General features: G+C 35.2%; 1 protein-coding gene across 7 annotated transcripts in view; it reads left to right on the plus strand.

Moving 5' to 3' along the window:
• The window catches only part of MAP3K7 (mitogen-activated protein kinase kinase kinase 7), a 65,945-nt gene extending 55,241 nt beyond the window's left edge, over positions 1-10,704 (plus strand). For 5 of the 7 annotated variants that reach the window (XM_059889739.1, XM_059889741.1, XM_005210872.5 and 2 more), the window contains 3 exons: positions 4,241-4,302; positions 4,980-5,095; positions 7,586-10,704. In XM_059889739.1, the coding sequence (XP_059745722.1) occupies positions 4,241-4,302; positions 4,980-5,095; positions 7,586-7,766 (359 nt within the window). In that variant the 3' untranslated portion in view covers positions 7,767-10,704. 7 annotated transcript variants of the gene reach the window in all.
• Positions 10,705-12,114: the final 1,410 nt, after the last annotated feature.

The following is a 12,114-nucleotide window of genomic DNA, read 5'->3' on the forward strand; positions in this document are numbered from 1 at the left end:
TCATCTTCAACTCAGTGTTTTGTTTTAAAAATACAAGATATTGTGTACCTTGGTAAGAAAAAAATTTTTTTTTCTGTCCTTTGACCTTCTGAATCATTTTTAACTGAGAGAGAGACCTCATTTCCGTCACATAAATAGCCTGTTAAATAGATTTTTAAAGGCCTGTAAGAGGAGAAGGGGACGACAGAGGATGAGATGGCTGGATGGCATCACTGATTCGATGGACGTGAGTCTGAGTGAACTCCGGGAGCTGGTGATGGACAGGGAGGCCTGGCGTACTGAGATTCATAGGATCGCAAAGAGTCAGACACAACTGAGCAACTGAACTGAACTGAAGAGTTATTAAAACTCTCCAACATGAATAACTTAACTGATCAAAATCAGAATATAAGTAAAATCTGTCTGTCTGAAGGTAGTAATGAAATAGTTTCATTATGGGTAACCAGGAAATTATGTGCCATAATAAAATTAACTTTTCTTTAGCATTCAGAGGATACCTTGATAAATATGCAGAATATTCTTCTATGAAAATTATTTATATGTTATTGTGTCAGAGAGGGAAGATGATCTCTTAGACCTCGAAAAACTAAACCATTTGGGATTTTATATCAGATCAACAATGGTATTAATAATGGCAATTAAATTGAAATTAAAAAGTCAGCTTTCTGTCTTTACAAACTGAAATTCTGCTTATAAGTATTTATAGATATTTGACATGGTATCGTCAAGTTCATAATGCAATTAAAAAAATTAACTGGGTGGCTTTTCTCTGTGTCATGTAAGATAGAACTATATTTAGCCTTGGATGTACTCCCTAGTTTTAGAAAGTTTAAATTTAGTGGTGGCAGAAACTCCTAAATTTCACCCCCATCACAGCCCAGCCTCCAATTTTCCAGAACATTGCCCACTACTCAGCACATGTTTATCATGACAGGCTTCTCCTCAGAAAGGGACAGGGAAATGATCTTGACAGATTTGACTGTTGACATTCAGGTAGTTTTAGCTCTCTTTGATTCACACATCCTTCAATGAGGGTATACTTGCCCTGGCATTACAGCATTTGCTGGGTCTTCTCATTTCATCCTGGACTAACCTAGACATCCCAGTCAAAGTGGGGCAGATAGCGAATTCATGAGGGCAAAATCAGAGTTCTCCTACATCCCTCTCATTTAACTGCTGTGATTCCATTTTATGTGTTCTTCTTCTTCCAACTTCCATCTCTCTTTGTTCCTTTTCTGGAACCTAAAATACCACAAAACACCAATAGCTAGGCATCATACATAAGTCCAGGTTTCAGTATCAACTAAATTTCATCTCTGCTGTGAAATATACTATAAATGTGTGGTTATTGTTTTTAAATAATTTTGAATATAATTTTAGGTATTGAGAATCTGGTTTAAGTTTGTAAATAATAAAGTTCAGCTTTGCACTGTTTCTAAGAAAAATATTGATACTGAAGCTAACAGAATAAATTGTAGGGAAGAGACAGGTAAAACCTTTTTCTTTCAAGGCCCACTGACCAAGAAAAAAATGTAGAAGTGCATATGTTAAAACAACCTAATTCATTGGGTTTTTTAATTTAAAAGGGCAGCAGTTTTTTGTGTTTTTCAGAGAAAAAGAACAAAATAATAATTGTAATGCATAGTGCTCTTATAATATGGGTTTCTACTTGTGATATATTGGGGATAAAAAAAGACAGACATACCCAAGAGCAGCTAGTAAGAGAGATAACCTGGATCCAGTAGAGCGTGCCACAGTGGTGGGGGGACACTCACTCAAGAGATGGCCCTGTACCTAGTACTTTGCAAAGACTGAAACATGAGTCATGCCCCATTTGTTTGTATTCTGATTAGAGTCATGGTACTGACACATTAAAAGTAAACTCATCATGGTATATAACAAACTGCTACATTTACAGTATAAGCTGAGTGTTTTAGTAATTATAGATAAGACCTGGCATAGTCTGTGACTTTTAAAAAAAAAATAATGAGATTTATTATTTAGTCATAAAGCAGAAAGGAGAAGACAGCATTCTAGTTGAAGGGAGCATATACTTAGAGAATATGAGATAGTTATAAGTTTTGTGTTTAAGAGACTGGACGAGAGGTTTTACCTGACTTAACCAACTCAATATCAATTCTGATATTTAGGAAAGGAAGTTAGATTTGATCAGCAATTAAAACATTATAAGACAGACTTTCATGGAATAACCTTGCTGTCTTAAAACCAGAAAGTGAAAGTCGCTCAGTCATGTCCAACTCTTTGCAACCCCATGGACTGTACAGTCCATGAAATTCCGTAGGCCAGAGTACTGGAGTGGGTAGCCTTTCCCTTCTCCAGCGGATCTTCCCAACCCAAAGATTGAACCCAGGTCTCCTGCATTGCAGGCAGATTCTTTACCAACTGAGCTGTCAGGAAAGCCTTGTAACCAGAAACTGAAAGCTGAATTTCAGTTTAAGTGAGAAGGTAAAATCTCACTTCTTGGATTCAGACAACAGATGAAATTTAGTAAAGGACCTTAATTCCCACCATCAGAGGGCTTTAAAATTGTTTGAAAATAGCACAATCCTTGGACTCTTTTTTTTTTTTTTTTAACCCCCAGAATACTGTGAAACATTGATATGTTTAATTCTGAAATACATATTGGGAAAGGGGACTGATTAAATATGATATATGAAGTATCAAAGATTTAAGAAAGAGTGATAAGAGTAGAAATATTAAAGAAATTTGAAGACACTTAATTTTTCCAGTAAGTTCAGAGGAAATCACTTTTAATAAGTTTAATTTTGTGAAAAGCAGTAATCAGTGGAGGAATTATTTGAAACTATTGTAGGGGGTGGGGAGAGGTTTCATCAGAAAAATAAATGTATTTCTTGTTTAGCTATTTCAAAGAAAGCCTTTGCATTAATATATGATTTTAGGGTTAAAGTTCTAAGGCAATACTCTGTTATTCCTTCTTTATTGCACTCCAGCACACAACTTAGCAACTAAACAACAGCAACAGTTTAACATGACTTTTTAAATCTGAAATGTAAACTTGAATATCTTAAATTGCTGTGCTTTCCCAATTCTTCACTTAGTATCAAAGACAATAATTAAAAAGGAAGAACCAGCGCCATGTGTTGAGTCCTCCCCAGAGACTAGCTAGCACTGCATGGTATTCCTTAAATACATTATCTCATCTGCTCTGAATTAGCTTAGTTTTTGGAGTTATTTGAAAACACATTCTCAGTGGCTTTAAAAAAACAAATAACAAAACTGGAATATCAGTCAGCAGTAACTTAGGTTATTGAACCATCTAACTGTCTTAGTTTTTTATTGTATTTGAGGAAGTGCCTGGCTGTCTTCCTGACCTTGCCTTCATCTACACCACTCTTTCCTGGAGTCTCTAACAGAAAAAGGGTGAATAGCTCATATGCTTAACTCATTTATTCTCTGTTAATACTGGGGAAGCAGCTACTTCTGAAATAGGAAAGTCTCTATTACCTCCCAGTTATCCTTCCTGCTCCTAGAAACATATATACATGTTCATATTGGGAAGAGAGCGACCCATGCTTCTCTAGCGAGTTGTTGTGGCAGTTTTACCTCTTTTTGAAATACAAACAAAACTTGTGTGTTCAGATATTTTGATAAATTGGCTGGTTGGTTGTTCGAGTTAACCCATTTAATTGTTTTGACATTAAGTCACACTTTTCTTGCTGTCCATGTGTGTAATACACTCCTATCAGTAACACCTCTCGTTCTCTGCAGTGATTCTCATTGGGAGGAGTGGGATGGGCGGCTAGAATCTTTGCTAATTGAGGCTGACCTACTGGAAAAGAATGTACCTCTTGCTTTCCCCCTTTCCCTGTGAAGGAACACTGATAATTGCTGAGTTGGCACAGCCTTATAGTAAACTTAATGTGATCGAGGAGAGAAGGAATGTGAGGCTTGATTAGGTAGAAGTCCATAAGACTGAATTTAAAATATAAAGGTCCCATATGACTGTTTTTGATTTTAATTAAACAAGGGCTTACATGCTTTAATATATGGTGTTCAGTTCATAGCCAGCTTAAATTTAGGCATGAGAGTATGGTTGTACTCCAATTATCTGTAATTGGATGTCCTCTGTTTACCTTTAGAAATAAAAAATTACCAGTAGCAATAACTTTTTTCTCTAGGAAAAACAATCATCTGCTTTCTTGCTTTGTTTTTAATTATTTATGACAGCAAATAAATAAAACACATGCTGTAATTCCAGATACCAATGGATCAGATAATTCCATCCCAATGGCATATCTTACACTGGATCACCAACTACAGGTAAAGGAGTACTTTCTCAGCAGTTTCCTTTTTCCTTTTTAGAGAAGTTTGTCTTTAAAGCTGGTGGTTGTGTTCTTATTTGTCATTGTGTATGCATTTACTTATGCTTTCAGTTGGCCTCCTTAAACTTTTAAAAATCAAATTGAAATAATTGATTCTCAATTAAGTTGGTGAGATTGCCAGAATCATATGTTTCGAATCCAACAATCACCTTAAAATACTCTCATCTTTGTTCAGCTGCCAAGAATAGGTCTTGGCTCTTCATTGTTAGTGTATTAAAATTTAAAACTCATATAAGCTCATTTCTCCTTAATAGATTTTGTGATACATTGGCATGTTCATGGTGACTAAAATATAAGTAATACACTTCTCTGCCTGAGTATGAGAGCTGTAAACATCTTTCAGTATAATAGTTTGGCAACTGAAATGTAAAACCAGAGGTCAAGAGTACGGTAGTCATGGTTCAAAAGTTTGAAAACAGCAAGTATAAATTTAAGATCTGAGTTAACACTGGCAAAGGACACTGAGATTTTCTAGGCCTGGTTTATTTAACACTTATTTTTAAAAGATCATTGCTTTAGTGCTATAAAAGTCTTATTACAGTGTCTGTCTTAATGCTCAGCTAGATATTGAGATTTGATTTAATTATGTTTTTAACATTTGTGATTTATTTCCAGCCTCTAGCACCATGCCCAAACTCCAAAGAATCTATGGCAGTGTTTGAACAGCATTGTAAGATGGCACAGGAATACATGAAAGTCCAAACAGAAATTGCATTGTTATTACAGAGAAAGTAAGTTATCTTTTATGAATAAAAATAAATAATTGGTATTTTGAGTTTAAAATGTGCTAAGGTGCAATATTGTTTAAAGACATGAAAACCATAATTCTTGGAATTAATCATAAAGTATATGTCTCATGTGGAGCTTTTCTCTATGTTTATGTTTTTTCTTTTTTTTTTTTTTTAATTTTTTTATTGACAGATAACTGCTTTAGAGAATTTTGTTGTTTTCTGTCAAACCTCACCATGAATCAGCCATCGGTGTACATATATCCCCTCCCTTTTGAACCTCCCTCCCATCTCTCACCCCATCCCACCCCTCTAGATTGATACAGATCCCCTGTTTGAGTTTCCTGCACACAGCAAATTCCCATTGGCTATTTTACATATGGTAATGTCAGTTTCTACATTACTCTTTGCATACATCTCACTGCCTCCTCCCCTCTCCCCATGTCCAAAAGTCTATTCTACTATGTCTGTTTCTCTATTGCTGCCCTATAAATAAATTCTTCAGTACCATTTTTATAGATTCCATATATATATGCATTGGAATACCATATTATCTTTCTCCTTCTGACTCACTTCACTCTGTATAATAGGTTCTAGGTTCATCCACCTCATCAGAACTGACTCAAATGTGTTCTTTTTTATGGCTGAGTAATATTCCATTGTGTTTATGTGCCACAACTTCTTTATCTATTCATCTGTCAATGGACGTCTAGGTCGCTTCCATGTTCTAGCTATTGTAAATAGTGCTGCAATGAATGGGATACATGTGTCTTTTTCACTTCCGGTTTCCTCAGGGTATATGCCTAGGAGTGGGATTGCTAGGTCATATGGTAGTTTTATTCCTAGTTTTTTAAAGAATCTTCTATATTTATGTTTTTTAAGCACCCCTGGCTAATTTTCCATGTATGACTGAACTCTTGACTGAATTTTATTATATTAGCAAGACATAAGGGAAATAAATAGGTGATCTTAACCATATATTTTATGTTCTCAGAATTTTAAAGTTAAAAGCTATTTAGGTTTATTGGTAAACAGATTTATTGTCCTTGGACACAGGTAAAATAATTTGATTTACTATTGTTTAGTTGTGCTTTATCTTAGAAACATTTTGGTAGAGTCTCTCCAGGTATATGTTTCAGAGAGTAGAATGACTTATTAGAGGGCTTTATTTCATCTCTGAGTGTTTTTCTGAGGAGTTCAATACTCACACGTTGCTCTGGGAAATAGACTACTTTTCTCCCCATTTAAAGAAATACAGTCCCATTTCCATTCTTCTCTACTTGAGATTCTTAAGAAACAGTGTTTCCGTTTTCTTGAACATGACCTTCATGAAATTTTACTCCTTTGACACTGATTTATGGTGGTACTTTCAAGAAAGGAGAAAAAAGGTTTTTTCACAATTTTCTAATACCATGATTTTGATAAATTCAGTTTAACATTTTAAAGGTAAAGCTAAATAGATTAAATATTAAACTGTATGAACTGTAGAACTATGGAATTTTGTCACACTTTATGTTAAGGAAAAAAGCTATTTCTTATGTCACATGTTTAATCTGTACTGTTTTCATACTTGAATCATTTGAAAGAGGAATTCTGTGCTGGAAAAAAAAACACAGGATGAATTGAGGGACGCTGTAAAAAAAATATGGCAGTTTTAATCTGTTTTAAGTACTTTAAGAAATGTTACTAGTAAATTTTTGTTTGAGAGCCTTTCATTAATTATTCAGTTGTTTCTAGTAGAGTCCCTTTAGGAACTAATACATAATATCCTCTAAATAAAAGGCACTTAAAAAATTTTATCAGGCTGTAAAAGACTCTGGTTTTTCTCAAAAATAATTGCAAGGGTGGTACTTTGTATTCATTTTTTCATTCATTATTTTCAAAGTAGGAAATGAAGTTGGATTTAAGTAGGATTTAAGTTGGATAGCACCTATTTTAATTATCTTGGCAATGTTTTATTAGCTACCACTGCATTGTAGTTGAATACAATTGTGACTTCAACTTTGCATATGAAAACGGGAATGTGAAAGTCAAATGTGAATGATTAAAACTTCACGGGTTACTTTTAAGTGGAGCCAGAGTAAGCTCTTCCCAGCCTTTTTTCTTCCTTCCTACATACAAGGGGTAACAAATGAAATTTTCTGGAACTTTATTATACCATTTTATCTGTTTTCACTACTTATCTAAGTACAGTTACACTTATTAAAAGGAGTATGATATTTGTATGGGTATGCTAGAAGAGTAGATGATAGTTTCCATTCCAGCCCATAATTGTGTCCGACTAGTGTACCTAGCCTCCATTCATGGGGTTTTCCAGGCAAGAGTACTGGAGTGCGGTGCCATTGCCTTCTCCGTTAGTAGCAGCAGCAGCAGTGTACCTAAGATGTATAATGATAGACCCAGAATCAAAGTTCTAATTATTTAGAGCTTTTATCACCAGCTGTTAAGGTAGGAATATTTCCATCCTATGTAATGTGTGGTATTTGTTTTTAGGCAGGAACTAGTTGCAGAACTGGACCAGGATGAAAAGGACCAGCAAAATACATCTCGTCTGGTGCAGGAACATAAAAAGCTTTTAGATGAAAACAAAAGCCTTTCAACTTACTATCAGCAATGCAAAAAACAGCTAGAGGTCATCAGGAGTCAGCAGCAAAAACGACAAGGCACTTCATGATTCTCTGGGACCCTTAAATTTCAAAATATGCAAAGAAAGACTTTTTTTTTTTTTTTTAAAGGAAAGAAAGACCCTTATAATGACAATTCATGAGTGTTAGCTTTTTGGCGTGTTCTGAATGCCAGCTGCCTATATTTGCTGCATTTGTTTCATCGTTTATTTTCCTTTTCTCATGGTGGACATGCAATTCAACTGTCTCCTTACATCACATGGGGGCATCTGTACTTGAATAAGCAGCAGTTCTCAACTTCAGAACAGATGCAGTGAACCATGGCTGTATATGCATGCTCGTTGTGTGAAGGCTAGCCTAAGGAAAACAGGGGTGTCAAACTAGCTGCTATGAGCAAACATCGTCTTTTTTTCGAGGTGGAACCTCAAGAATGATTTTGTTCTTGTATCTCATCTCAAACAACCAATAATCTTTTTATCCAAAAGGTGGTATATACCAAGTTAAAGACAGGGTATTATAAATCTAGAATAATTGGTGGTACATTATAGAAATGCAGAAACTAGGGATAGTTGAGAGGGAGGGCTTTGATGCCAGCATCCTTGGATCAGTACTGAACTTTATCCATAAACTTTAAGGTAAGTGATGGCCGCTGTATTTAATAGAAGTGTATTTCTTTAGACTTAAATTTGACTATGATACATTGAACAAAGTGGAACCCTTTTCTTAAAAGGTATAAAGATTTTTAATTCTGTGATTGCGTGTATGTGTGCTGAAACTGTAAAGCTTTTATGACTAATATTAATATCCCTTAAATGAAATTAAAAGGTAAATGAACATGATCCAACTTAACTGATCATTCCTTCCTGCAGTGATTATTGTATTGTTTTATTGTATATTTGGAAAACTGAAGAGAAATCATGGAAAATGGAAATAATTGCTCCAGCTAAAAGGCTCAGGCCTAAACTACTTTTACGATACCAAATGAGTAAAAAACCTGACAAATCAGGACAAGTTAGTGAGGAAGTTAAAGGAATAAATCTCAATTCATCAAGTATCCTATTTATCAATATTGGAATGATTGATTTTCCTTGCAAGCCCATCCTAGAATGCCTTTCAACACTTTTAAAGTGTTTCAACACTTTTAAAGGAATTTCGCTTATAAAGAAAAAATTTATATTGTTAACAGTAACTTTGCTACCAACTTTGAAAATAAAAGTAATAATAAAACTTCATTGAAATAATAGACTATATAAGCTCTATTTTTTCAGTTGGTATTAAAATAAACTACATTTTGATACCAGTATAATGTGTCTTTTAAATAAGGATGTCATCAACCTCATTTTTATAGCATTAATGTTTTATGAAGAGAAAATTAAAAATGAAAGCATAATTGCTGTGATTATTAGAATTATATTGTGATTGTATTGTAGTTTTGCTCTGTTTCAGATAAGCAAGTTGATCTAAGAAGTTATCAAAACTATTCTTAAAAATACTAAAGCAGGTAACTTTTTCTTCCATTATTTTTTCCTCTTCCCACTAGTTTTATAATGTATTTCTTGTGTATACAAGCAATAAAGGTAAAGGACAGTTTGTACTTAACTGTGTCATTTTTAGCTTCTTCAGAATCTATTATTTAAAAGTTTCTGATAAATATCAATAAATATTGACTTATTTCATTTAAATAAACAGAGTTTTCATTCCCAAATAATTTAATTACCTAGCCAAAGGTGATATTAGGCTCAATGTATTAGTAGTCGAATAAAATTGACATGGAGAATAACTTTAAGGAAAAGCGTCACTCTTTCATAGTATTACGCTTGTTTGTACATCTGTCACTCCACCAAAAGGGACCTAGCCAGTGTTTAGAGACTTTTCTAATCATCTCAGAGCATGAGATAGCCAAGCGTGGATGCTAAGACGGAACTTTTCCATTAGGATTTAGCAGATTGTAGATTTTATTTCTGGTCATTAATGTGTTTTTGTTATACATTACATACTTAAAGGGAAAGTTTATTGTTATTGCTATTTGCAGTCACTTCATAAAAATATCCCAAATAGGTAAATGGAAGAAAATAGTTTTAAGTCATGGTGCCAGATGCAGAAAAGGCTGTTAAACCCTCATGTGTCTGTTTACATTATGTTCCTAGGGTTTCCAGTGCTGCAGTTGTCCTGCACACTGAGCACAATTCAGCCTTACTTCGTTTCTAAGTTCTTGCATTGCCAAGCTCATGTTTTTAAGTCCTTATTATTCTTGATGAAGGGGAAAAAAAGATAGCAGGGTTAATTAAAATCTGTAGCCGGTTTCACCAGTGTTCTTACCCGTCAGCCCTTCAGAGATGTTAACAAGGAACCAAATTTGTTATTAATTCTGGCTTTACCATTTCTTCTAACTCATGTATTTTGGGGGGATGGGAATAGCTAACAAACATGGAAGTATCTAAAAGGTCCTAGTCTGAAAAATTCACAGGCAGTCCTTGAATAAGCGCTAATTACATTTTATTTTTGCCTCCAGGGGAAGAAAACAAAGCTTTTATCTAACTTACAGGGAAATGCTCCTCAGCAGTTACAATAGACTTTTTGAGTCAAATAAAAATCAGTTAAGAATATTTACCTTATAGCCACATAGTATATTGAAGAGATCTGTTTAAAAGTTGTTTACAAATGTTTGACTATTTTTGCTGAAGTGTTTTAGAGCATTGAATGTCTTTTCCGTTTCTCCAAGTTTCTTTTGTGTTCCTAGTTTCAGCTCCTGCCTGTAGCCAGAGATCACAGGCCTTCCCTGTGAAACTCTTGTTTCTTTCTGTAAATGTGTGTGGTTTTCAGCGGTCAGCTCCTCTCTTCAAATGGTAGGAAGTTGGCTACTTCTGTCATTCAGAACATTTTATGTAAAATGATGTAATGCAGAAATCCTTGTGCATACTATGTAATTGAAGGAAGCTTTTTAGATTTATTTTTTGTTTGTAATAAAATTCAGATTGTTACTCTAAACTTGGTCATAAAACTGGTGAATGATTTATATCAGCAAAAGAGCTATGAGGTCTTCAGTTCCAGCCACCTGTTTGGCTTATACAAAATAGAATAAAAGCTGAAAAGTCAGACTCCTAATACTTAATGCCATCGTAAAATTTTTAAATGATTTTTGAGAAGCTTTGCTCATTCAGATTTTTGGTCAAATGGATTCTCTTCACAATTTCAATGAACCCTGATTTGTATGAATATATAACACAGTGTACATCACTACACTTATGCTCATTAGCAACCTGATTTCTTGTAGTCTGTCTAAATTACATTATTTCATTTCTTTATCAACCTGTTAGCCTTCTAACCTACACATCTGTGCATACACATCCTTATAAACTCTGCCTTCACTTTAGTAAATACATCCGCTTATTCATGCATTCCTCAACAAATATTTATTGGGCACCTGTGATAAGCCAAGCTGCTGTGGCTCCTGCCAAGTGACATGTCCATTTCAGTCACATGATAGCCAGATGATATTCCCATTTCACAGATGTGTCAGTAGGCTCCTAAAGGTTAAGACTGGTGCCTGAGTCTGCTTTTCCATCATCATCTGTTTTCAGCAGAATCATATGCCTGGAGACTCTGTGGCCACTGCCAGCCCATGTGAAGGAAAATTGAATGGCAAAGGAAGGGAAATGAGGTAACCTTGAACTTGCAGTCCCAGGGACTTCGTGACCACTCTACAGATAGCAGCAGTGCCAACATTGAGACCCAAGTGTATCTCTTTTAAGCCTAAGTCTGTGTTCTAAACCACTTTGCTGTGCTGTAGTTTAAAATGCTCACTGAGTACTGAGGTGCTTCAACTTTTTCATTCACTTACTTGATGGGTAGGGTGTCTTCAGTCTTCTGTGCCACTCTCAACCCCCACACCTGAAGAATGTGCTCAAAATGGAAAAACAGGTCATGGGCTTATAAGACCTGCTCTTTAGACTCCTCCATTCTTAAAAAAAAATGAGACTTTACCCAGGTTTTTTTCATTTTTGATTTGTTCTTTTTTTGTTTTTTGCCCTTTTTGGTGTGTGCTAAGTCACTTCAGTTGTGGCGGGGGCAGGGGGTCTCATTAAAGAATAATTGGGGTGTAATTTTTAATACAATAAACTGTATCCATTTAAAGTATGCAATTTATTGAGCTTTGACATATGTACACACTTGTAAACGGACTATCACAGGTGGCTCAGTGGTAAAGAATCCGCCTGCAATGCAGGAGAAGTGGGTTCGATCCCTAGGTCGAGAAGATCCCCTGGAGACGGAAATGGCAACCCACTGCAATATTGCCTAGGAAATCCCATGGACAGAGGAACCTGGCAGGCTATAGTCCCTGGGGCCATAAAAGCGTCCGACATGACTTAGCAGCTAAATCACACACTTTAAACTATC

This window comes from Bos taurus, chromosome 9 (genome assembly GCF_002263795.3).
Source record: "Bos taurus isolate L1 Dominette 01449 registration number 42190680 breed Hereford chromosome 9, ARS-UCD2.0, whole genome shotgun sequence".
In the NCBI taxonomy this organism is placed as follows: Eukaryota; Metazoa; Chordata; class Mammalia; order Artiodactyla; family Bovidae; genus Bos; species Bos taurus.